The sequence below is a fragment of the Mchenga conophoros genome, linkage group LG5, assembly GCF_057382185.1.
Source record: "Mchenga conophoros isolate Kocher_MC1m ecotype Shallow Benthic linkage group LG5, M_conophoros_male_GT1.1, whole genome shotgun sequence".
Taxonomy (NCBI): Eukaryota; Metazoa; Chordata; class Actinopteri; order Cichliformes; family Cichlidae; genus Mchenga; species Mchenga conophoros.
In genome coordinates, this window is record NC_140530.1 from 35,521,714 (window position 1) to 35,548,589 (window position 26,876).

General features: G+C 41.0%; 1 protein-coding gene across 5 annotated transcripts; it reads right to left on the reverse strand.

The window, feature by feature from the left end:
• Positions 1–1,726: 1,726 nt before the first annotated feature.
• arhgap40 (Rho GTPase activating protein 40) lies at positions 1,727–26,784 on the reverse strand. 5 transcript variants are annotated; one of them, XM_085275130.1, is made up of 18 exons: positions 26,587–26,726; positions 23,966–24,046; positions 23,112–23,270; positions 21,631–21,928; positions 16,594–16,820; positions 15,480–15,685; positions 14,801–14,879; positions 13,891–14,039; positions 12,706–12,871; positions 12,116–12,207; positions 11,746–11,823; positions 10,296–10,455; positions 9,414–9,496; positions 6,688–6,894; positions 5,785–5,925; positions 5,230–5,381; positions 5,037–5,092; positions 1,727–4,540 (listed from the first exon to the last, which is right to left on the reverse strand). In XM_085275130.1, exons 4-18 carry the CDS (start codon positions 21,702–21,704, stop codon positions 4,434–4,436), a joined length of 1,977 nt encoding a protein of 658 aa, XP_085131256.1. In that variant the 5' UTR covers positions 21,705–21,928; positions 23,112–23,270; positions 23,966–24,046; positions 26,587–26,726; the 3' UTR covers positions 1,727–4,433. The 5 variants fall into 5 exon arrangements, with proteins under 5 accessions (XP_085131256.1, XP_085131257.1, XP_085131260.1 ...); XM_085275131.1 differs by lacking the exons at positions 21,631–21,928; positions 23,112–23,270; XM_085275134.1 differs by lacking the exons at positions 21,631–21,928; positions 23,112–23,270; positions 23,966–24,046 and having other exon boundaries at positions 26,587–26,784.
• Between the last annotated feature and the right edge of the window lie 92 nt (positions 26,785–26,876).

Below are 26,876 nucleotides of genomic sequence, written 5' to 3' on the forward strand. Positions count from 1 at the left end.
ATGCTGAATTTTTCAGAGCTGTAAAATGAAGTGAAGTCTGATTATTGTGGTTCTGGTTTTACCAAAATAAAATTTGTTCAGTCATTTTTTGAAAAAAAGCTCTGCTGTTGAAGGCTAAACATGCTGCCATGCAAATATATGACATATAAGAGAAATACTGGCTTCAATATAATAATAATATTTGCTTTTCTCTTTGGGAGGCATTTGAGTAACATCTGTTCTTTGCTTTTGTTTGTTTAAATATAGAAATGATTAAAAGGCCTTAATTTGAGCTCCAGAAATCTTTCAGCTGCGTTTTTTAAATGTGTAATTTGTCACATAAAACGTCCTCCTCAATTGAATAAAGCCCCCGCATTACCGAAGGCAACACAGTGGTGTTTAAGGCCCTGACTCACAGCGAGCAATACTTGACTCTAACTCAGCCGGTTTAAACCTGTAATCAGGACCGTGAGGTTTTCTTCTGGCTCAAACTCTCCGCTCGCTCATCCTGTTCCAATCAGGACGAGCTGCAGTCCCGTAAACCTGTTAATTTTAGAGCAATGCTGTTTCCTGCTTCACTTGAACTCATCATTAGCAGGAATTTGAAAAAAACTTTTACTTTTTTGTGCAAATTGTCAGCTGTCATTGGTGGTGGCTCCTCTACAGCCAGTGCCAGGAGGGAAACCGTGGCTGCCACCACGTAAGCACAGGAAGGAGCTTCATTTAAAACTGTCATCCCCTCTTCAATCCGGTCAACCTGACACAAAAAGATAAAAAGGAGGAGAAGAGTGCTTCCTCCATCAACTGTGAGGGAAGTGGCGAGCTCTGAGCGCACGTCATGATTAGATGTGAATGGGATGTGGCGGTCTGATTGGTGCAGAGAGCCGGGGGTCAGGCGTTCTGCCAGCAGCTCATACAAGGCTGCTGATTGCTATTCATCCGCTGATTACAGTAATTTAGATCTGGAGCAGGCCAAAGGGGCCTACGTCTGGCAGGCTGGCTGCTGTGTCTGATTTTTTTTCTTCTTGTTGTCAGAAATGAGTGAATGGGGCTTGAAAAGGAACCAAACACACAGCACATTCTCAGAAAAGTAGGGTCTGAAGGGGAATCTGGGATTATGTGTGAAATATTTGTCATTTTCTTTTAGATTTTGTTTTAAAAATCACAATTGTCAAGATATATTCTACACACTTACATTGGCATTACAAACTTATACAATAATAAGACAACGAACTCCATCTGCTGTTGCGGAAGCTTAATATTTAACTCCAAAAATATCAAATGCATCTCTAAAATCAAATTTTCTGCAAACCAAAACTGAAAGAATGAATGATCGAACAGTATATGATACATCAGTTTTGCTCTTTTTGTCTTCCAAGCGCCCTTTTGGACACGCTGAGACCTTGAATAATTGAAGTTGATGAGGCACTTAGTTGTAAATGGTTTTTCTAGGCGAGCTGGTGATGATTAATCAAGGAACAGAGCAGCTCTGGCCTCTTCGCGCGCCCACATTACCAGGTTAATCTCTCTATTGATTATTGCAGCCGATTAAACTAATGCTTCACCACCAGATTTTCTCTGTTTTCACACACGTGTCTATGGTTTCCGTTTTCTGCTGGTGCATAAGCACACAGGGAATGGATGAGAGGTGGCAGTTGTAACTGTAGTGCTGATGAATGATGCGTTTGTTGATGCAATCTTTCCAACAGCCATTAACTCATATTGAAAAAATAAATCATGCTTCACACAACATGAGATTCACATTTATTGACAAAAAAAAGGAACATTTTTCAAAAGTTTTTCTTTCTACAGAAAAGAAATATTTTCACAGATATATTAAAAACTGTAAATGTCCTTCATGTAGTTGTGTGAGAGTCCCTGGGTAATCACACAGATAACACTGTTTCAGAGAGGAAACGTCCTCTCTCTCTCTCACACTCACACACACACACAAATACATTCACATACAAACATAGATCATAGAAAGCTGCTGCAGTGTGAACCTGTGCCCCTGTTTACGCTGTTGTTCAGCGTGTGGGTTTAGACAATGCGTGTCCACGTGCTCTGCTCCTCAGGGTGCTCGCCCTCCGGGATGCTGCTTCAGAGGTGACCTAGTTCTCCTGATTGTCAGCAGAAGGCAGTTTCATCAGCTCGCTTTGTGCCAAGGCACTGAACTGTGCCTGGGACCCTGGGACGGGCCAATTGGACTTGTGTAATGAAGCTGATCACACACGTGCATGCACACACACTCACACACACACACACTGCTGTCATCAGGTCCAGGGCAGCAGAATTTATAACGCCCATTTATTACGTTCTGCTTTATCAAAGAAATGCGATTCCTCCGTGTGCATTTCTGATGCTGCGCTGCCATTATGGTCCATTACAGGGAAGTGACAGAGATGGAGGGGAGGGTGTTGATAGATGTCGGGTGCGGGCCGGCTGTCATTACCCCGTCTATCGAGTGGAGTGTGTGAAACGCTTCCCACAAAATGGCCGCGGCGCACCAACATGGCTCCGTCTGCGAGGAGCAAACGATTCACATCTGGCGATCGGTACAAAATATTAAATACATTCATCTGCTGCTCGACTGCGTTCGGAAAAAGCTTTGAGTAGCCTCACAACAAACAGTCCTACTGCAGAGGGTTATCCTTAAAGTGTGTATGAATGAGCCATATTTATACAACTTCTCCTACTAACAGATGTAAAGAGATCCATTAAAAAAATGCCAGCATACGAACAATTATGAACACAAACACTGCAAACTCCCACACCGAGTATGGGCAGCTTAACACATCATACTGTTACACTGAGTCTCGCTATCCTACACAATACTCACTGAATAAGAAGCAACAACGGTATTACATTCATATAAATAATAACAATAATAATAATAATAATAATCCCAGTACACCCCATGAGTCACTTTGCTCGTTTTCGCCTTCATTCGTGTGTTTTTTAAAAAAAGACGAGAAGACCAGCTTCACTGTGTGTCCTTTACAACTCCCTTTAGAGGTACAGTCACTGTCCTTGAGGTCACAACACCAAATCTCGTGGTGTCCAAGAGAGTCTCTTTGAGCGCTGCTCTGTGCAGCTCAGGAAGTCCGAGGATTTTTTTTTTATTTTAATGCCCAGGAGATCGCAGGGTTTCACAGATAAAGGGATATCAGTTCATCAGGGTCTCTTTCCCTCATTGAATGGCACAGGTGAAGAAGGGAGTTGACACTGACAAACCCCAGTCTTTGTTTACTTAAGTCATCAAAGCTGCAAAATCAATCTGGATCGATCTGGATCAACTGTCTGTTTCCAGGTTAGCTTCTGCTCCAGCAGCTTAAGTGCCCAGTGTCTTCTGTCATGCTGCTGTTTTCTCATTATTTTTGTTTCAAAAAAATGATCCAAGGGTTTTATGTTCAAATTTGTTTACACGAGGTTACGAGTAGCTCTAGATGTAAAGAGAATGTGTAAATAGGAAAACTTGCTGCTTAAGTCAGGATAGAAGAATAAAGAAATCAGCTTTTAAAAGCTGTGTTTCTCCTGATTTATGGTAAAGTAACACTGGTGGGTGAACAAAGAAATCAAGGTATGGAGCACCTCATGTATTACTTCATGGTCAACTATTTTTTTCTGACAAAAGTTGAGAAATCCAGAATTTCATAATAAGACAAAGTTGACCTGCTACATGTGTCCTTGTTCACTGAATACTTGAATATCCAGGGTTATCTGTATGAACTGGCTGTATAAGTGACTGAGCAGTGGTAACACTGGAGACTGATGATGTAATAATAGCTTAATCACTGGAGATGCAGGCGGGCAAATATTTACAAATGAAATCTTGTATTCTGCTGACTTTTAGCATTAGACAATAAATTTTCTTCAAATATGCACATAAAACTCTTGTATCACGTTTGAGCTTTTTACAAAGCCCTGATAAATCATGATAGAAAAACACTTTTGTGGAGCAGATGCTGGCCTGACAGAGGGCGTGAGCTCTCTATAGCCAGAGGTGCTCTGCATCCCCATCTGCTCGCTCATGGTTGGATACGATTGCTTGAGAGAAAAGATGGCGAAGCAAACTGTCCAGCCGGTCGCTCTCCTCTTTTCTGTGCAGCAGGTTCTCTGTTGGAAGTAATGAGTCGCGTCGGCAGCTTTAGGCTCTCAGCGTTGCAACGCAGGAGAGAAATGATGTAGTGAAGGGAAAAGAAGAAGATGGAGAGAGGCAGGAAGAGAAAGACAGAGGGTAGTGTGTGTTCGTGTGATCGCAGACAGTTTTTAGGCTCTGCTCCAGGCAGATTCTCCATCTATCCGTTCCCGCTTCCTCCATCTGTCTCCCTCTCGCTTGTTGCTCACGGGATGAACAGGATATGAAGAAGTGATGGCTGTGTGGATTTGATTTTTCCGTAGACCTTGATGCCTTTATGTTTAGTCTGAAACTGAGTTTTCGTTCAGTCCATCCATCACAGCCCCCTGCTGCCGCTGGGTCTCCTTTTGATGATCCACTCTCCTCCAGGATTGCTGTTGTACAAATCTAGAAGGTGTGTGTCTGGATCTAGGCAGTGCTCACCTGCAGAAATAACACACAAAAAGTGAACTTCAAGACATATCAATTAATTAATTTATGGATCAAACAATTATGGCAAGGATCATTACAAAAATGTTCATAACGATTTTGTTTTTCCTTTAACAATAAAAGAATATGAACTTGTTTATATCATCTCTATGGTTTCTACCCATTTTTCTGTCAGCTGATTATGAATGTGCTGACTGTTAATCAATTCTAATCCTTGTACTTGTATTAAAGCATAAAGATTAGAGTTTTTCGACCACAAAAGTAGTGCAGATTACAAAAAGTTTCGGTTGTACTGTGTCAGCTCTCATGTGAGCGCGCAGACATGTGTGTAATAAGCATTTGTCTGCTCTGATAACTGCAGATGCACTGCTCGTGTCTCTTTGGTGCTTGTACACTTCATTACGTAAGACCTTGCTACACTCGTGGGCTCAGTGAGCAGAAAGACACGCAAATGTCAGTGCTGCACCGGTCGGAGAACACTTTCACTCACCGATATTCCCGCCCACTTCGTACAGGGCGCAGTCCGAATACGCCACCGAGCCGTTCCTGTTGAGAGACACGCACGCGACACCATGCATGAGGGTCTGTTTTTGTTTTTAACTAATCACATGTATGAGCAGACAGATTCGTGCAACACAGCTGGATGCATTAAAAACATTTTTTTTAATATTGTGATATCGTACCTCCGCATTTTGCCCTTTCCATTTTCAGGGCTTCTGAGGAACTGGCGGTAAAACTGGGCGAGAAGGTCGGAGGCTCTTGAATTTAAGTTAAGCTGATAATCCATCGTGCTGCTTTCCAGTTCTCCAACCTGGATTTTCACTGTACGATGTGGCTGCAGGACACAAAAAGAGCACAATTTATTCTTCCTGTTTGGTCATCATCTGGAATAACTTTGAATATCAAACGCATCGATACTTATATAGTATAAAATCTCACAGTTATTGTATTTGAAATTGATTTCTCGGTAGCTGAACACTTATGCCTTTCTTTCTACAAAGGGAATTTAGGGAACTGCTAAAACAGTTCACTGTAGAAGTTCCCACAAACATGGTGCACTTGTTCATCCCTAACCGGCTTATGTCAGAAATCTGTCCGGCTCCACCACCAGCTGAAACCTACTGTGTTGTCTTAAAAACCAACTGAAAGTTTCTAATACTCTAATAAAATGGTCCTTCGGGCCTGGTATGCAGCGTCTCTAGTGAAAGAAGCAGTACAGTGTTGTGACACCAGCTCACCTCGGAGTTTTTCTCCGGTTTTTCCCTGCTGTCCGTGTGAATCTTTCTCAGCAGGTTCTTGAAGCGACGATCGTATAACTGGTAACGCCGGTTACTGTTCTCGTTCAGCCTACGCACCTGGCTCATGAGGAAATTAGGGATCTGGAGAGAGGAGCAACATGACACAATGTTTGTCTCATGCCAAGAAATGTTCACACACTGTTTGGCAGGAAAAAAAACAAAAACACAGCCTCACTCTGGAAGTTTCTATAGTGACCTTGTCAAACCAATTAAACTTGTGAAGTAAATACAGCAGGAGTTGGCAACCTATCCCTACAAAAATATCTGCGTGGAGCTTCAAAATACATTTGGGACTTATAAAGGGACGTAACACGTCTATTAGGTACAAATGAGCCCAAAAGGGGCAAATAATTAAACTATTTTACCACATGACTACTCTGCAGGGGGTGAAAATACAAAATACAATAATTTTCTTTAGAAGTTGAGGAAAAATAGCTACTGCTTAAAACTGACCAGCTAGAAAGTTACGTCGGCTCTGAGTCCTGCCTGTGTTTGTGCAGTGATTTAAATTAAAATTAGCCCACAATGATAATGAATACAACACTTTAGAAGTGTACCAGCTGCAAAATCAGATTTTTGGTTGATTCAGACTCTACTCCAGCAGCAGACCAAGCAGGCCAGTAGGCCAGCAGTAACCTAAGCTTTGATGCACATTTTAGTTTGCAGAATACTAGTTTATTACGATACTATTAGCTTATTGGTGTATAGGCTGCATATTACTACATTTTGAGAATGTAAAGAATCACGTGCAACAACAATAAATCAAAAATGTAAATGTTTATGGAGATCGACAAAAGGAGTTGCATGTGGCTCAGGAGCTGCAGGTTCAGATCTCTGTCCTACCGTCCAGAGCAGGTCCTGGTAGCGGATGAGGAGCCTCATAACATCCGCCGCCTTCTCCGCCTGTCCTTTCTCTCCACCCTCAGTTAGTCTGCTTGGGACAGCCTTATGCAGGAACAGGTTGGGAGCCATGATGGTTGCGACGGCCCACAAGTTCATCCTGTTCTTCTTTTCCTTGGAGACCACCTTACTGAGGAACTCCAGCAGAGCCTAAAGCAAACACGGATGCAGATACAGGTTTCCTTTTGTTAAAGCTTGGAGCTTTAATGCACTGATCTATAGCTAAATGTCTTTCAAAAAGAAAAGAGAGCACTTAGATGCAGGACAAAATACGATGAAGTGAATAATTACAGTGAATGAATCATCTGCAACACCTCTGCTGAGAAGTATGCTAATGCACAGAAAGTTTCAGCTGTGACGCTGGAGTCAAAGTAATTAGTTCAGGTGGCTTTTAAGCTCCTGGTTGCTATAAATGGAGATGACTGCATACTTGTGTTTAGTGAAAATGAGTCATGGTTAATGCAAGCGGTTATATAACAGAGCAGAGTGTTTAAAATGTGGAATAGGAGCAGAGCAATACAGTAATGTGTTATGAAACAGTGCTTTTGGTCAAGTGTCATCCTGGATACATTTGTGGAAAATCTAAGTAGAGTCTGTAGAGTGTGACATCAAACGTGGCAGAGCCTGTTGTTCACAAGTACAGTTTTAACACGTGGGGTCATTCACACATTCTGTAACATTCATGTAGCGTTTTACACTTTGAACTTGGCTCTGAAACTTGGAGATTTTCTTCATGTGCATGCAAGTGAAAGGAACAATGTAACACTACAAAATACTAGAAATTTGACATTAAATTAACATTGAAAGATTAATACAATGCAGAAGGTGGTTTAGTATCATCTTGATAAAAAATAAATAAAAAAGGCTTTTCCCGAGAAAGAGAGAATCCTTAAATGTATTTACTGTTCAGTAGAGATGGGCAGTAACGGGTTACAAGTAACGCGTTACTGTAATCCAATTACTTTTATCAAGTAACGAGTAAAAGAAGGGATTACTATTGCAAAAAAGCTAATTAGATTACTGTTACTTTCCTGTAAGCACACCGCGTTACTGCGTTACTAAAAACTGGAGTTTTTTGCGAGTGTCTCATGACAATGACGTAAGCGAGTGCGACGTTCGTGGCAACAGCTGTGTGCAGATCAACAACGGATAATATATGGTAACAAATGCGGCAGAGAGTATGACGTGCAGCGTTTAAAGCGTGGAAGTACTGACCTTACTTTAAGTTTGATTTCGTAAAAAGTAAAGATTTCGCTGCTCACTGCGTGGGAAGGAAACTTCTTTTTACAGCGAAAAAACCCCCTAAACTTCCGCTCAAGCACCGACAGTACGCTGCCACGGGAATATGAAACTCCCAGATCCTTCCACTGACCGCTAGGACACACCTGCACCAGGACAAACCTCCGCCTGCCCCACTCCTGCTATACAGGTGAAAATAGAGCAACAGGACTGCTGAGTGTTTGATTTTATTTCTTTTCTGCTGTGTTTTACATGCATTTATTTGAAAGAGTGTAAACACAAAAAACTATTTTATTTTATATGCTGGAATATGCAGAAAAAAGTTAATGTAAATGTTAAACAAATTTCTTCCAGTCAGAGAATGTTGCATATAATTTAATGTTTGCTTCATGCGTAAATTTAAAAGATTAAAACTAATAAAACTAGTTTCAAAAAGAGACTTTTTCATTTGATTACATTTTATATGATGGATTATGCAGAAAAAATAGAATTGGGCTGAAAGATCTATCGCTTTATCACCTATTCAGGTTGTAATTTTTTTTAAAGTAACTAAGTAACTAATTACTTTTGAAAATAAGCAATCAGTAGAGTAACAAGATTACTTTTTTGGGGAAGATTGCTTTTTTCAAGTAACTTGACCAACACTGCTGTTCAGCATTAATGAGACAGATGTGAAGCTTTCACACATTCTGGCCTTTGAACTGAGTGCTAATAATAAGCTAGTGTTCTTCCTGATGTTCTTCCAAAGCACATCTTACATGAGCTCTGATCCAGAGGTTTAACTGGACTTGTTGGATATCAAGTTATCAGACAGCGTTCACTTACTAAGTATTCCTGAGCCCACGCACCGACTTCCAGGACAGACTTGTGTCTGTTTTTAATGCAGTACTGCATGAAGATTACAGCATTTTATTTTCTTTAAAGAAAGCCACTGAATCTCTAAATGCTTTGATGAAATTTGCTGTGATGAACATTTTCTGTTTAAAATATAGTACGAAATGATTAAATCATTGTTGCTGTTATTTTATTTACATGTTAGGCAGCATTACAACTTTTTGCAAGTATTAAAAAAAATGTGACTAAAGCATTAAAAGTATGTGAGTCCTTTAGCACAAAACAATATAAAGTTATTAATATTTATGCCGTCAAAAGAACTTTTCTCGTTTTTGAGTAAAGACAACGTTTGACTTTGACTTAACATGTATTAAAATGACCTGTTTTAGCTGTGCTCCTAAACGAAATCATAACAAGTTAAAGTGAGTAAATATAGTAAATAAAAAGCACAAAGGTGGTATGTGAACAGAAAAGTCATATTCCATTATCGAACAAGCCCACAATAAGGAGCAGCACGGATTTCTGCCAGAACAAAAAGGCTTTACTGCGTCTGAGAGCACGACTCACTGTTTGTGTCTGTGTTGTGTTGTCTTTACCTTTAGTGTGTTTCTGTTGGGCTCGGGCAGCAGCAGGATGAGCAGGTTCAGCATGTGGAGTTTCTGTTTCAGCTCTGTGATTTCTAAAAGAAGAAACAACTAGGTAAGACAAACACACACACACGCACACATAATTCATTTCCTCTGTTTGACAAAGAATAATGGTATGTCTAAGGATTAATGACAGTGTGACAGGTGGCCATTAGCTTTGTTAGCTTATGTCTCTGCGGTCGCACATCATTCATCATCGCAGTGATCCTCCTCGCAAGCTACACACCAGCTAGATTCTATTAATATCAATCTGTATTTTTATTAAAGTGAAACTAATGTAAATGCACTGATCTACAGTACAGCTGTGTCACTGCACATGTATTTGTGGCAGTGCAGGGATACTTCTTAAAATGGTATCAACTTGTTCATCTTAATTTTAATTTTTCAGCCAGAGTAGAATAGATAAGTGTCACACGGCGCTGCCGTCGAGGTGAAGAGACTTATTATAATTAATATAATTATAATTATGATGTGAATCCTGCTGAGCTGTCTGTGAAAGTGGGCAGCAGATTAGTGCGAAGAGGAGGGGAAGAAGAGCTGATGCTCTGTACAGTAATTTGATACAACCTGGCAACAATGAATGAATGATCCAAAGTTATACTCGGGTACTTTAGCGGTGAAATGCTGATTGACTGTATGGCTGCACTGTAAATATAAAGCCTTGTCCTAAAAATGAAAACCTTTAAGGATTAATACAAACATCAGACACAGTTCTCGTCCAATCCAAAATACTTAGTTATACAACAGTGTGCTACAACACTGTGCCACAAATATAACACAAATACAAAAGATGTTTTATCCAGCAAGAGCTGTCACTTAGTCTTGACTGACCCCTGACGGCGCTAAAGTTGTTGAGGTACTCCGCGGTGAGCAGAGGAGCGGGCAGCTCACGGATGAACTTCTTGAGCAGTGCAGCGGCGTCGTTCGGACTCACTTCATCCCATCTGACATGCCGTGAGTAGAAGTTGGCCTCCAAGTTCTGCTGCAGCAGCTGCAGACACAAAAGATGGCGGTTTAAGAGCTACGTGACATAAATGTTGATTCAAACTATCGACCCGGCACAGATAATGTCAAGGATCAGTCATCGTTTAAAATTTTCAGCATAACTCAGCGTTGACAATTTGAAAGCACATTGACCTGTATGCATTTAAAACCTTTACAGTAATAAATTATGTATTCATGATGATGGACCTCAGGACAAAGGTATCAAAGGTGTTTCATGTACTTTCACATACTTCATCTCAAGTGCATCTGTATATGTGCAAATTTAACTGACAACAGTCTTTATTTGTGCCTTGTGTAAGGCTGCAAACATTTTTCTATTATTAGCTCTAATTGTGTTTGAAAAGTCATGCAGAAAATATGTAACAGGACCAACTGGATGACTAGACTTAAACTAAAATCTATTTATAGTTTCAATCAAATTAATTTTGTTAAACTTTCATAGAATAATGTTTGTGCTCATTTTGTTCATCTTAATCTGTGTTCCCCGTCTCTGTCTTCATGTTTCACTGTAAGTTACTCTTTTTGGTTACTTCCTGTTCTACTCTGAAGGTTTCTCATTTCTGTTTTTGTTCCTGTTCCTCCTTTATGACTGTCTGCTTCGCCCTCATTAGTTTCACCTGTTTAATCATTCCCACCTGTGCCTTGTTTCCAGTCATCAAGTATATATTCCTCTCTTCATCTTAGTCAGATGGTCTTTGTTCCTGTACTTTTTGCATTTTGGACTCATGTGTTAGCATTTCAGTCTTCCTGAGCAGAAATCAAAACACCAAATGCCAGTGGATGCCGGTGGGTCACGCTGTGTAAGCATTAAATGCATTAATACATTTTAACTGTTTGATTTGCTGTCAAAACAATAAACTCAACAAATACCAATCCAGTTACATCTCTCTGTGTAATTGCTGTCATCAACCCCAGCATCTGTTCTAGCTGTTTTTCCTTCTTTAGAGCTAACTGGCACCCTCTAGTGGCTGCTGATATTTAATTGATTCACCGTCACCTGAGTGTGTAAGAAATTAAATACTTTATCGTGAGCGCTGCTTTACACCAGCAGCTGCAAAAGCTGTATTGATTTTGTCTCATTGGACCTTGTTTTTCTAAATGTCAGCTGTAGTTAAAGTTGGCAGAAGCCATTTGATTTTCCTCTGTATTGATCTGGAATTTCTGACATTTTACAGTGTCAATATTTTGGCTGGTTTGAAATTTTTTAATTTATTTTTTGCTTTAAACATCCAGTTATTTATTACAGTAATGAGGTGTGTAGACCCTGCTCTTGTACCTTGATTCTGGACTGAGATCCTGGGACACGCAGGATCCCCTCCGAATCGATTCCCTTTTTCTCCAGAAATGACAACAACTGCAGAGAGAGAGAGAGAAAGACGTCAGCAGAGTTGAGCATCGTTAGATAAGAATCTCTCGATCACCTCTGCTGGTTATACTCAGTAACTGCTGCTACAAACAGGGTGTGGTCAAAGTGTTTCAGATGCAGAGGACACGGGGCCTGTTTTCTGATTTTGATTCGAAGACGTTTGTGAAGTTTGTGCGATCAACAGATTTGAATCATAAACATCATATATAGAACACAATATGCACAAACAGTATGTATGTTGTTTAGGACACATGACACAGATATTTTTCAGAGTTCTTACTTCCTGCAGCAAGAGAGGAATCGAAGCGCTGGGCTTCAGTTTCTGATCGTTCTCCAGCAGCGTGGCCAGTGGGACTCCAAAGAGCGGGCTCTCTGTGAAAGACCAAAGAGTCAGTCATGCCTGCCCTCATATAAACATCTGGCTCGAACAGAATACGGGGCAAAGTCTCAATGTTTTGTGTGAGACGGGTCACTGCTTTTGCTATACTGTTGCTAACCCACATTTTTGAAGGTTATTTATGACTGATTGTTTCTAAAGAATATGTAACCACAGTTTAGTCTAGTTTTTCGTGCTATTCTGTGTGGAGAATACGCATGTAAAAAAGATTTTGAATATACTCAACTCGTCAGTACACCGGACATGACCACTGTTAAACTAGTTAACTATCGGTTAAACAACAGGAATAGTTGGCGGAAGTGAAAAAGCTGTCAGGTTTATATAGATGGCAAAATCTAAACACACAACATACAGTTAAAATCATCATTTTCTCTCCAGTGTGTTTATTTTTAAAGCTACTACCCTCACAGTATGCCTCAAACATTTCTATGTGTGCTTTTCCTGTAACGACCTGATGGTGAATGAAATCACACCTGGGTTTTTCCTCTTGCCAGTTTTGTGCCTTTTGACCTCCAGCTCTAGGAGGTCGCACAGCGCCGTCATGTCGATGAGAGCCAACTGACGCACCTTCTTCATGTCAGCGTGGGAGAGATCTTGAATACGAGTCACTCCAAGACGGCACTTGGGGCAGATGACCCGCTGGGGAGGCGATAGTGGAAGGAGAGGAAAAGCAGAAGGGGGCCAGAGTGCAGTTGAAAGTTAGAAAGTGGAGGTGAAGAGGGAGAGAATACAGAAAATGTACAAAGAGGGAGAAAAAAGAATGGAAGTGGAAAAATGAAAAGAACAAGCATGACATGCAAATTAATTTCTGTAAATAATAAAGTAATTATAATGTACTTTACATAAGTTTATCTCTATGTAGTGTGTTAGTACATGTAACCTCACTAATTAAAACCACTAATTCTGCCCTTTTTCAGAGCAAACTTATTCAGCCTGAAATAGAAAAATAAAGCTGCTGGACTCTGTGACACAACAACTCTCCTTTTGTTTCTGGCTAATTCCATCATTCCTTATCTCCTTAACCCTGTTATCTAACAGCAGAGCGCTGATTGTTGCAAATGGCTTATAATAACATTTATGTGTGTGTGTGTGTTTGTGCGCATGTGGTTTTACATGAAAGTCTTAATCCAATCAGCGACTGAAACGTACACTGGTTTCTGTTAGTGTGGCCCTCACCCCTTGATTTTTTTCCTTATATAGCTGTAATTACTGTTTTTTTTTCTGATAACAGCCTGCCGGTTGGTGATGCTGTTGAATATTTGAGGCCTCAAGATGTTGTAAGACTTAAAAGCTTTCGGCAAAACATGCTGTAACATTTAGAAAAAATCTGTTCTTGTCATTTATCTTCATGAAGGTTTGAGTGAAACAAGCCGCTCATCAGCGCAGTGACAGTAAGTTCTTTTACAGCTAAGCTTAAATTGAACTAAACTGCCCACTTGATGCGCAAATCACGCTGTTACTAGCACTCTCTTATTCTTTTGAAATCTTTTCTGCCAACAGTTTTTCTTAACAAAAGAAATAAATGTACAAGTAGATATATTTTATCACCAGAACATTTATAAAGCAGAAAGCAACATATTTAAACCCCAGAAGTCTTCTGAAAGCTGCAGCTGTCCTAGAAAATGAGTGTGAGAGGTGAAAACTGTTTGGGTGCTTACGGGCAGGGTGCCGTCCTCCTTCCTGCGCTGGCTGTTATTCTGTGGCAGTTTGGCTTGTTTGATGAGGATGACGGCCTGTTCACAATAAGCCACATCAGTGATGAAGTATTCATCTTTGGGAGTACCTCGCTGATGCTCTGGGGTCACAGCTGAGCAGAAAACATTTCCATAAACAAACACCGGCCTATTAGTTCAATCAGGCAAGACTACTGTAGAAATGTCACAAAACTAACCTCCAAAATAAAAAGGGAATGTATAATATGAAGAAAAGAACGATAAGGACAAAAATGTACAGGAAGCCCTGATATGAGGAAATGTTCTGTGAACAGACTTTGTGTCTTATCTGCTAAATCAGGGAAACAAATCATTGCATAAGCACATAAAAACAAGAATACTGACGTCACAACACCTTTAACTGTGCCAAAAGTTCATCTGTAAGACAAGTATGCTATTGTGTTAATCATCACTGTTCCTCGCTATCAGATGTCTGCATGTGTTCAATACTTTTGAAAAAATGAAAATGAGAAACAGGATTGTCAAGTTGGCAAAAAAAATACACACAGGCAGCATTAAGCAGAGGCCAGTGGTTATCCAGGGCTTAATATGAACCAATGAGAAAACAGATGACGCAGCCATGGCCTGAGCTACCTTCATCAGGCCCCCAGAAATCCGAAGCTCACCTGATTTCATCATCTACTGCAGTTAAACATGTGAGTCATTATCAAAATGACACAATGGTGATGGAAAATCCAAACAAAGTGTTGGTTTGAGTCAGGTACTCAAAGAAAAGTTTGATTAAATTATTTTACTGAAATGACTTCAGCCAGTGTTTTAGAATAGACTAAAAAGTGCCTCCACCACTTTGTTATTCCCTTTAGTAATTTTTTTAAGTAAGGTGAGCAGCTCTTACCTGATAAAGGTGACTTGGCTACTGATGCCATGCTGTTTTGTGCTGGGTCTTCACTATGCTGAGACTCGGACACGAGGGTCTGTAGAGGAAGATCACGGACATGTTAGTTTCCACAATAAGTCACACTAATAAATATCAGCTTTATGTGTGTTCTCTACCCCTGGGAATTAAGTGTGTGTTTAACTGTGTCCACTAAGTGAAGGGACATGGTCTGTGCAGGGTGTTTCCTTTGATACAGCACTGATAAGGATCAGAAGAACAGTGTCTCTGTTCCCCTCTAAGGCTGTCTCTGAGGACAAAGCATGGCCTTTACATGTGATTTGCCTTCATTGTGACAGATCAGTTCTTCCATCAAACAAGACAGCATCGCTGGAACAATAGAAGACCCTGAATGTGTCACGACAGTTACCTGGGAACTGAGTCTCTTACATTTTACTGTATAATCTAACGCATGAGAAACAGATATTCTGCACTTGCGTTAACCTTCACACAGTTTCTGCAGCAGTGCTGAAACCGGAAACCCGGGAAACCAGCTGATGTGCGTGTATCAAGAAAAGCTGCATACAAATTACCTGCTTTCCTTTAATTAGTGGCTGATATTCTACAATGTAAAACAATCATTACTGCACAATTTCCTTCTTCAGATACAGTCAAGGGTTCAGTATTTGAGCATCCTGACCTGTGAGCTGAATATGTCGCGAACGTCACGCGGTGGCGGTTTGTTCCGTTTGCGGAGCGTGTAGGTCTCTACTCGACGCTTAACGGCTTCAGCCTGCGTCTTGGTCAGAGTGGACAGCAGGGCAGTTTTGTCTACTGTCTCAGTGTCCTCACTGATGAGGGTTGACAAGCCAGCATCGGCCAACCACTGTTCCTCCTGCTCTCCTTCTGAAACACATAAATATAACGCTGGGATGTAAAAACACCAACAACGACATGATCTGTATAAAATGCATTTAAACATGCAGAATGACTCAACCCTATTAACTCTGAAGTAGTTTTGTGTATTTCAAATAATACTAAATTACTACAACTAACTATGTAGCTTTACTAGAACACTATTTGGTAATATTTGCTTAAAAATGTAAAGTAACATGTAAATTGGGTACCAGGAAACCAATCCAATAGATTAAAAAAAAAACCTTTAATGAAACTTCTCTTTATATCCATAATTCTAAATAGGGAACATATTACAAGGCCAACAGTTCACTCAGTTGGCTGCAGTCTAAGTGATCTATAATAACTAAACTTGAAGTATAAACAACTGTAGGTGGTCCAAAGGCTTTAAAATGATAACTTGGGCTGAGTGCGAAGTTTAAAACAATTGCTCTTCAACACTTAATACAGCAGTTAGTGAATGTTCAGCCATAAGAAACATAAAACTGAACACTCACTCACTCACTATTCATTAGTAGCAAAATTAAAAGAGCACCCTGTTACAAAGTGACATGAAAAGGATCCACTGAATTAACACAATCAGATCATCTGAATGGGCATAACAAAAAAGCACTCCTATTAGAAGTCAGTATTCATGAATGGCTATTTGGCTCCTGCATATAAAACAGTCTCTGCCACAGACTGTTTGATGGTGTTGTCATGGTGACAAGCACTACTTTGCTGCATGAGAGAAACCTGATATGTTGCCATGGCTAATGCATCATTTCATGGAGACTCTTCACTAGCAGCTGCTTTAAGCACTAAATGTTTATAATGCTATCACATAAACTAAAGCGAGTGTCTTTTTCAGCTCTTTCTTTACATTACTCCTCAATCAGTGCAGGATCTGCAGTATTTACCTTCGGAGTGTTTCGAATCTCTCCTGCTGCAGTCGTCTGCGTAGCCACTCCCCTGTTGGATATTCTCAACCTCACTCCAGAACGAGTCCAGGCAGAGTTTATCAGGGTGCTGCTCCTGATCCTGAGAGGGCGGCGTGTCCGTGTGTTCGCTGTGAGAGAGTTCAGCAGCTGCCTGGTCCTGCGGGCTGGCCCAAGGCTCCACGCTCATCTCGGTGGGGCTGGGATCTCTGGTGCAGACATACACACACGTAAAGAAATCACACGCATGCATGCAAACAAATGGATAGAAACACAAAGGCACATACAAACGCAGGATGAATGGCAAAGACTGGGGTGGTGCAGGGAGGGTGAATCCTCCGGAAGAGCCCAGAGAGATGGAGAGACAAAAGGAGTGGGATGGAGGGAGGGCAGGAGTGTGGAGAGAGACGGCGCAAATGGACACAAAGGGGGGTCTCTATTGTTCTTGTGAAATGTGGCCCGGAGGCAAAGTACCCCACAAATCCACTAGATGTCACTGTAACAATGTGAAATCTGTTTTCCTCAGGGTTACGCCCTTCTGTGAATGTCACATACTAACAATGGAAGACAAAATATGCAGCTCTATAATGAATAAATCTGATTGGAGTCTCCTTTCCGTACACATGCAAGGAAAAGCAGCCTGTATTTCCTGCACAGAACTGAAAAACAAGGGTTTCTGCTCTGTGCCAACAATAGGACACACTCCGCTGGCAGATGCACTTGCACCCTCCAGTATTAAATGTGACCCAGCGATCTCAGACACAGGAAGTAGCCTGACTGCACATCAATGATTCACTCCATTGGTGTGCAGCCTGGTCACATTCTCCAAGTCACCAAATGTTAAAACTCATACCAAAGCATGCTGGGGAATTTCTGTGGAATGCCTGGTGGCTTATCATTAAGTAATATTTATCAGAAAATACTCGTCATACTTTCAGCTGTAATTCTGGTGAGCTTATCGAAATGTTCCTCACAGATGCCCACATCAGCCACCAGTCAACAAAAGCAAGGTCTGGTTAGTTTTATTCCATATTGTGCTGTAGTGTTCCTAACCAGTTTCAGAGGAGGCGGGGCACGGGTGGTGGTGGCAGAGGTGTGAGTTTCAACAGATTTTCAATGATCGGTTCTTTTCTTGCAAAGTAACAGCACGGAGAAACAGAGACACAAAAGTTTATATAAGTTTGTTCTTCACTGATATTGCACTTTGTACTCCAAGATCCATCACCATTAAACATGAATACATCAGTTACCAGATTATTAAAACAGATTATTATTAACAATAGAAGTGGTTCTACTGAATTAAAATAAAAATTATTTTTCGTAACTGTCAAATTGTATTAAGTAACAGCTCCACAGAGATTTGTGAACCAAATGGCCTCTTGCCATTTGTTTTCTGATCTCGAAACTAGTGAGGCTACATTCCAACACACATGCAGTACTCTAGGATACAGACTAGCTGACAGTACCTACCCCAATCCAATGAATTTCAATGGAAAATCTCAAATATTTCAGCAATTTTAGGAACATTTCAAACAATGTTTCTTCCCAAAATATATCACAACCGTGAAGAATTCAGATCATGAATTATTTACAACAGACATTAAATTAACTGCAAAAAATGATGCATAAATCCACCTTCACAGATTGATAGTAAATGGTAAAATGGCCTGTATTTGTATAGCCCTTTTCTTAGTCCCTATGGACCCCAAAGTGCTTTACACATCCAGTCATCCACCCATTCACACACTGGTGATGGCAGCTACATTGTAGCCACAGCTGCCCTGGGGCGCACTGACAGAGGCGAGGCTGCCGGACACCAGTGCCACCGGGCCCTCTGACCACCACCAGTAGGCAACGGGTGAAGTGTCTTGCCCAAGGACACAACGATCGAGACTGTCGGAGCCGGGGCTCGAACCGGCAACCTTCCGATTACAAGTCGAACTGCCAACTCTTGAGCAACGATCGCCCCTAACCCAACAGTTTTATAGTTGCAATGATCCTGGCAACAAGCCTTCAATAATGCGTTTGTCTGCTGATAACGATCAGAAAACAATGGAAAATACCACAAGGCATGCCAGAGACCAACTGTTTTATGCAGTTTGCAAGTGCTTGAGAAGCAGATGTCTGGCATATGTGTTAACTTTGACAGTTACATATTCCCGTCTCCTCTGATGACTAATTTTCAGTTGTTCGAGAGTTATATAATAAACACCATCTTGGTAACACCTACCTCTACCAGCTCCACTCAGATTTAAATGAATAAATTAATAATTAAAGATACTTTATAGAAGCTGATCAAAACTCTCCAGCCAATAGGAGTATGAATGTTAGTTTGACCATAAAGCGAATAATGATACATCCATGAAATAAATAATCAGTGATGTAATAAAGGCTATTGTTCACACAAAAGCTGCTTCATTATATTACTCACATGCAGCTATGAAAACCATCACATACGAACCTGGCAGTTCATATGTGACCCAGGTGAAACTCTTTTATATCTCACCAATGACTGTCTGTAAACTGTGAGACAGTTAGCACATGTGATAAATGTTGGGATAAAAATCTAAAGAGAGTCACCCTTTTAAAACTCTTCTGTAAGTACAGACTTCTCAACGAAAAGTAAATCTACCGTAACCTCGCAGAACCTTTTGTTCTTTTTACCGCAGAACCTGTCATTTGCACCACTTCTCTTCAAGAACAGAAAGCACTCCAAACCTTCACCAAAGCTCTTGTGAGCCAGCTCCGTCTCTAACTCTCACACCTACCTGGCTTTCATCTTGTGAAAGGATATCTTCACGCGCTTGCCCTTCCATTGAGTCTGTGGACGGAGCCTTAAGCGGCTCGGTGTGGAGCGTGAAAAATGCGTACTGGGCATGCTGGACATGAGCGTGTTCACCACTACCTCCGCTCTACCTCCCATATCCACATTCCTAAAGAAATCCAGGAATTAGAGTCTTGCACAAAATCTAGCTTTATCCAGTCCCGGTTGATGAACACTGTGTGAGAGCGAAGCGAATCTGTCCGCAGCTCTAGTTTCTTGTAAGGTGACAGGAAGCGTCTTTAGTGTGGCTCAGGCTGTGTGGCATGTTTCTAAGCTCGAGCAGGAATGCAAGAGGGAGTGACGACTTCCGTGAGCATCTAGACATCACTCACACCTGTCCCCTCCCATGTTACTCCGAGGTGACGCGCCCTGCCTTATACGCCTGACTGCCATCTTCTTCCCTACTGGTTCAAACTGACATCTATGACCTGTCACATTTCAAAACCTGGCTTAAAATGCTTACCCTGAAACACAAAACAGTCATTGTTTTAGGACAGTAGTAGCCTAAGTGGACAGAAACAATGAACCCTTGAGCAAAAGCTTACTTGTTTTATGTTGTATCACATGTTTATAGCACTTCAGACACTTTACTGACCTTTGAGCATGAGCCTGACGACATTTGTTAAGCTCATTAATCAAGGATTCTTAGATGGCCAGATGAAGCACTTTAATCCCCTCTTCAATGTATGTGACCAGAAATAATTAAATCAAATGTTTCTAATGATGAGTTTTTCCCCCTTTTAAAAAAACAACAACAAAAAACCCAGCTTTAAAGTGTTGACAAATTGCACAAACGTGCGGTCAGACAGCTAATGATGCAGTAGGTTGCATCAAATCATACCTTATATGTAGAAGAAAGACGCATTCGTTCAACTGCATACTTGGGCACGGGTAAAGATTAGAAAAAGAATGACTGTAATGTGACCAGAGGATATGATGTGTGTGCTGTATGTGCGCACAACAGAGTAAGAGGAACATAAAGTGAAAGTTTCTCAAGTGCAACAGGTCTGTCAACATTGCCTGTGAGTATGTAACCCCCAAAGGCCTCACTCAATCAGTGACTCATCCTCGCTCTCTCAATACTCTATTGTCATGCTGATGTCCTACATATCAGCTGGGGACGTGAATACACAAACACCTGGTAAATGAGGGGGAAGGGGCCTAAAACATTTTTATATTGTCTACTGATAGATTATATATTTGTTTGTTTTAATAAAATCTTGAAGAAATATCCTCATACATTAAAGTTGCCATGCCTGCTGTGTTCTGAATTTGTGCAAAGACTCATACAAACTGAAAATACTGCAGGACTCAAGCTAAAAATACCTCTAACTCCCCTCAGATGAGGGATTATAAAGAGGAATAAAGCTAGCTTTGAATTTTCTCCCACGCTGACTCAAGAACCAGGAGGAAAAGAATCATTGTTTAATTTTAAATCGGGTAATAATACTCCTCAGCTTGCCAGCAAGCCACGTAGCTTGGCCACAAAACAAAGAACATGCTTCATACTAATGCTAAAAAAGGAATACTGAAAATGTCATGCAGCTGTAATTGTTCTTTGTTGAATAGACCTCCTATTAAGACAGAGTATCAACAGGAAGCCATCCACTCTGAGAGAAGAATGGACAAAACGTGACCCTGTTGTCTACCTTCATGCTCAGCACGGTGGGAAACACAAAGTAACCCCATCAACAACTCTGGTGAAGGAATACTGCAATCCACTGAAAAAGAGGTCTGTGTAGTAACACAGCGTTTCTTCCTTATAGCTGAATTCTACTGAAAGCCTCTTAGAGTACAGAGAATGCGACAATTAGCTCACACAGCCTTGAGCAAATGCTTTTTTTCCTAAGTCATCCCAGCATGTAAGATCTGTGACATGGAAAATCACAAACGCATGTAGCAGATCTATAAAGCACCGAAATCTTACAAAAAAAGCGCACCAGAATAGAGATTCACCTACCACCAAGGTGCACAGAGAAGAGCATAAAGAAACAAATTTTTATATATTATTCGTCCAAATAATAAATATGAATCCATCAATAAAGTTATATGTTTTAACTTCTTCAAAAAGGGAAAAATAAAGAAAAGCAAAACAAAATTTTCAATCAAAGACACACAAACAAAAGTGACACCACATTTCAGCTGGCTTAGAGTTGAGCCGCAAGCCTCAGCAGACCCCGACAGCCTAATCCTACCTGGCCTTGTATCGTCCAATAACCCTGCCAGAGAACAGCAGCAGGGCCGCCGAGCCGCTTCTCCCCCATGGCATCCTGCTGTTGTCCCCCGAAACTGCTGCAAGCTGTAGGAAACAGCAGCTGCCTGCCCCTGGCAAGCTGTTTCCTTGTAATCTCCTCAATGCACAAACACATTAGAACAAGGACAGTCTGACTGTGCTGGCAGAAACGTCACTACTTCGCATCCTGAGGCAGGAAAGGAGGTCGCCATGGGGGGCTCGGCAAGGCTAGAAGCTGACTGGTTGAATAGCTGACGAGGCTGGGACAAACAGAGGAGAGATACCATATGAATGGTTTTTAGGGACGGCACTCGAGCTGGTGGGCTGAACAAATGGATGGAGCACAGAAAGTAACATGTTTGTCTTAATAGCCCTATGGCTGGAATTAAGTTTTGGATTAACTTGTGCTGGAGATACATCATTTACTGGAACAAAGAAAAATGTGAAACATCCTTTACAATATTCACTTACTGATTTACTTAAACCCAAGCATAGGAATCTGCAAAACTGTGTCTTTAACTTGTCCTTTAGCCCTGAGCACGAAAAACAATTAGAGACATAGATGCTCGTCATTTAATGGTGTCTTCTGAGAAACGTAGAGACGGCTATGACATAACGTGGGACTCCTATATGCTTCAGTTATGTTAAACATAGAAGAATCTTCCAGAAAACTAACTTCCTACATATCTAACTAACATGCATTTCTTTGGACTTGCAATTGTTATGCTGTGAGTGGACAGTGCTAACCACTACATCACTGTCCCATCCATCAACATTTAGCCTACATAAAAGTGAGGTGTGGTGTAAAAATAATGAAATAGGTGCTCATTTAGATTTTTGTAAAAAGAAAGAGTATCATAACTAACACAATGAAAAAAACTCTGTTTGTAAATCTTATTTTAGTTCCTGTACAAGAATGTTCCCCCACCGAACAGCTTCCGTGTCTACTCCAATAAACATGTCAAGTCACGGCAGTCACTCAACACACGGCGTCCTGCTGTTGACAGTTTACCTGGCGAGCCTGATACAAGTTCTGTGTTACTGGCATCTCAGCGCTTGGCAGTGGTCCCAGTGACTCTCAAAACTCAGTTTGTGTTTAACAAGACAAAAACAAATTGAAGGCCGCAGGGACACCTCTTCAGATTCTAGCTTTCTCATCCGCTCTGTGCTGACACTAACACACTCCTTATTTTTCTTTGTTTATTTTAATACGCCAACCTGAAGTCTCTGAGGTCCCTGTTTCTGTATTTGATTTCCTAAACTATTTAAATTCAATTCAATAACAATATAACACTAAATCACAACAACAGTCATCTCAAGGCGCTTTATATTGTAAGGCAATAATAAAATTATGTAGACACTAAATTGCAAGTTAGAATCAGGCTGTCTTCTTTGACTTTGACTGCTGACTGGCTTTCCTCTGAACTCAAGCCCCTTTCACACCTTATCTGCCAATCCTCCTTGGCTCAGAGATACGCCAGGGAAAAAAGGAGAGTAGAGAACGTGATGGCGTGTCTTCATGTGACCCCGCAGATGGCATGTGACAGCCAGCTCAGCCTCATGCCCTGCTCTCTTCTACTCTTGGCAAACAGACCACTGAGCCTTTGCGGAGCGGAGGGAAAGGGAGGAGTAAGACAGGGAAGTGAAGGAGAAAACAGGTGGGGAAGAAAAACATTCAAAGATAAAAGATGACAGATTAGGATAAAATGTGGTTATAGAGCCACAAAGCCTCACAGTTTCCACAGTTTTGTGTTTCTGGACAAAAGTTTTCATATCCTGAACACAAATTTTCAGCAGACTGGTCTCATCAATTAATATACAAGGGAAGAATTTGGACCATTTAAGAAGACTTTTCCCATTAAAATACATCAGTTTCAAAGTCCTGCTCAGATTCTCTTAATGGAAACTGTCTCGCTAAGAGATTCTAAAAAATGTAAACTAAAATAGCCATGCAGCTCAGACTGAGGCAGACTCATCCACACCTCCAGATCCAAGCAAATGATGACACAGTGTGAGTGGCAACAGCTCATATTCACACACAGTCAAAAACCTGGCCGTGTATCAGATGCATGCTCGCTTATTTACTGACACAGAAGCTCACAGAAACAAAGCGATGTGGTGAACTGCATCATCAAATAACCATGCAGCCCATGCTAGCATGTTTTTATTAGAGCAACCATAACCAGTACAATTCCACAGAAACCACTGAGGCAAACATTTGGTGAACATGTACAAAACACTTTCTTGGATGGGGAAAAAAATGAGTCATGCACATGCTTTTTTCACTGTATACATACAGACGGGCAGAATTGAGCTGCAGCAATCGAATTCCACGCTAGCTCGGCACACTAAGTCATCGGGGCCGTGTGGTTGACCTTCTGAAAGCACAGACGGGAAGTGAGTTGGGGAAAAGCTTTCATTATCTGCTCATATGAACATAGCGATGCATCACTCAGCGTCCCTGGGTGAAGCTCTGAGACTGAACCAAATGTAAAAACCTTAAAAGTCCGACTAAAACTGTACAGAGGCTCATGCACTACTTTGCTGTTCTATTTTGCTTCTCATGACATGATTGAACTCAAAGTAGGTTACCTGAAACAGTTCAGCTTCAGTTAATTAGTAAAGCATTTCCAATTTGGCTCATTGAGGTTTTAGAAAGATTTATTTTAGGCAAGCTGGGCTTACATGGACTAACTATGGCGAGTTCTGCTGTGTTTACAACTTCAAGAGACTATGCTTGGCATGAAAGACGCACAAGCCCGGTTGGTTCATAAGAAATAATAATCACCTTAAGGCTTATGATAACAGCTTGCATTCTTAGAAAAGATTCCTTCTTTCCCCACCCTACACAGAAGATCAGGCTCAAGGTATTTCATTGTTGACTTTCAGTTCTACTTCATAAATTGGCAGTGAAAGGGCAACAAAGCATACAATGATATTGTTTTCCTGAAACCCTACACTTACACGATCATAACCACAATAAATGATCAGGAACATGATCTGCAGCATGTAACCAGATCTCTTCTGACCAGGTTAAAAAAGAAAAACAATTTCAGTGACTGCATTTCGTTCACTGAGCATTTTCACAAACACACACTGTCATCTCTGGTGCTGGAAAAGGGCAACGACTGAAGCGATGAGATGTCACAGGTTAAGTCTTAATATTTAAGAAAGAAAGAAAGTGTACTTTATTGGTCCCCGTGGGGAAAATCCCTCTCTGCATTTAACCCATTCACTCAGTGAGGCAGTGGGCAGCCATTGGGCGCCCGGGGAGCAGTGTGTAGGGACGGTACTTTGCTCAGGGGTACCTCAGGGTAGCTGTTCAGGGGAATCGAACCCCCCACCTTCCGATCATGGGGCCACCACTCTACCTACTGAGCTATCCCAAGTCGTTGACATCATTATATTCTCTCTATTGAAAACAGACAGGCTGCCAGAACATAGATGTGTTCGCTGAGCAGAGCAGGGCTTAGTCTAATGGCAATGAAAGCTAGAATACGTTCTCCTCTGCCATATGGAGCTAAAGTGGATTACAAGACAGAGGTATTTTGCACTGACTCTTACCCTTACCCTTTGGACCTGGAAGCAAACACCGACTGGCCAAGCTTTTGCAGGTATTATCTCTTACCAGTGCAGCAAAAATTGTTCCTGTTTACAGAGAACATTCACAGTGGCCACATCTTTTTATCCATGTGAATAGCAATCATAAAACCCAGGATATTAAAGGGTCTACCACTACAGTACACAAAACTGTAGACACATGCCAGTCTAAAGCAATGGATTGAAAGAGATTTTTTTTTTCTTAACTTGAAAACCAACAGCAAAAAGCATTAATCCTGTTTTATTTTGGTTTGTTAAATTTAATATATTTCACTGTACTGATTTCAAATTAGTTTCTACATACTTGTTTTAACATATTGTGTTACACTTTACTGAGCTGTATTCTACTTATTTAAGGTATTTTGTGATAGGGAATGCTTAACATAATTGCTAACTGCTACAACAAGGGAATTCACGGAACAGGTAATTAACCAACTATGTCCTTTTTTTGAAGGGGGATAGACTCTACTACCCCGCCCCCCAAAAAAGAACTTGTTAGGCTTGTTATTAAATGGCCTATCACTACAAACATTTACAATGCAGCTGCATTAAGTAGAGCCAAAGTAATACTGTGTAAAGCAATGAAAACACTGATCCACCCTTAATGACTAAATTAACACTGAAATCAATATTTAAAATGTAAACAAGTAACTTTTTAAAAATAGTTTTTGCTGGAACTGCTCATGTTGTTGTGGTTTGTTGTGTCCTAAAGTAATGTAATGCTGTTTTAACTAAAATCCAGGAAGACTAGGACAGGTTTATGGGACTACTAATCGGGCTCATAATAAATAAACAAATACTACTGAAGCACCAAGGATGTGTTTGAGGTGATTTGGAAAGTGTCTACATAGTTTATCTATAACTGAACACAGAACCTGCAGTTTTTAGATGAAGCCTAAAATATCCTCCTCAACACATATCAATATATTCCAATATTAGATTTTATAAACTGTCTAAAAAGAGTATAGGCTTAAAACATGAACAAATGCATACTGCTACCATAATATGCAGCGATTAAAATTAGGGGAATCAACGCTTTGTATAGGCTCAGGCTCTCAGCTGCACGTGAGGCGGAAAACGCCCATAGTAACAGGTTCAGAGACCCTAGCAACCAGAAACCTTTATAAGCGAATGCAATAGAAAAATTGCACAAAGCTCTAGAAATATTTTCAATAAAGACAGCCTTTTTGTGTAGGATAAGACTTGTGTTTTAACCAGAAAAAAAATATCACCGTGCTTGCCAAACTAGAAAAAAGGAGGGTAGGTGGCTAAGTGGAAACAAAGCGTCGCGTCCAACAAATAAAACCGGTTTCCTTACCTGTGAAAATGCTGTCGACGCCCCCGGTGTCCGAAGGCTCGACCGAGCGTGGAAAGAATGTGTTTCCATGTAGTCCAGCAGCAGCAGCGAGTCTTTCTGTGAGTGATAATGACAACAAGCAGATGGGACGGGATGAGATGACCGAGGATACACTCTCCTCCGCTTTCAGTCCACGTTATCCTTCTCACCTTGCGGCTGACGTCACTCCGCCGGGCTCATCAGCAGCAACCACATGATGTGCAGTTGTACCTCAATCTGCTCCTCTGGCGCTTTTTAGCTTAAACCTCAAA

What these genes read in the sequence shown, in the direction of transcription:
- arhgap40 (XM_085275129.1), bottom strand. Translation starts at nt 19,534, where the DNA reads ATGGGAGGTAGAGCGGAGGTAGTGGTGAACACGCTCATGTCCAGCATG. An exon ending in TTTCACAAGATGAAAGCCAG is followed by an intron (nt 16,821 to 19,379) that starts GTAGGTGTGAGA and finishes TGTCTGCACCAG; the next exon opens with AGATCCCAGCCCCACCGAGA. An exon ending in GATCTCAGTCCAGAATCAAG is followed by an intron (nt 10,456 to 11,745) that starts GTACAAGAGCAG and finishes TTGTGTCTGCAG; the next exon opens with CTGCTGCAGCAGAACTTGGA.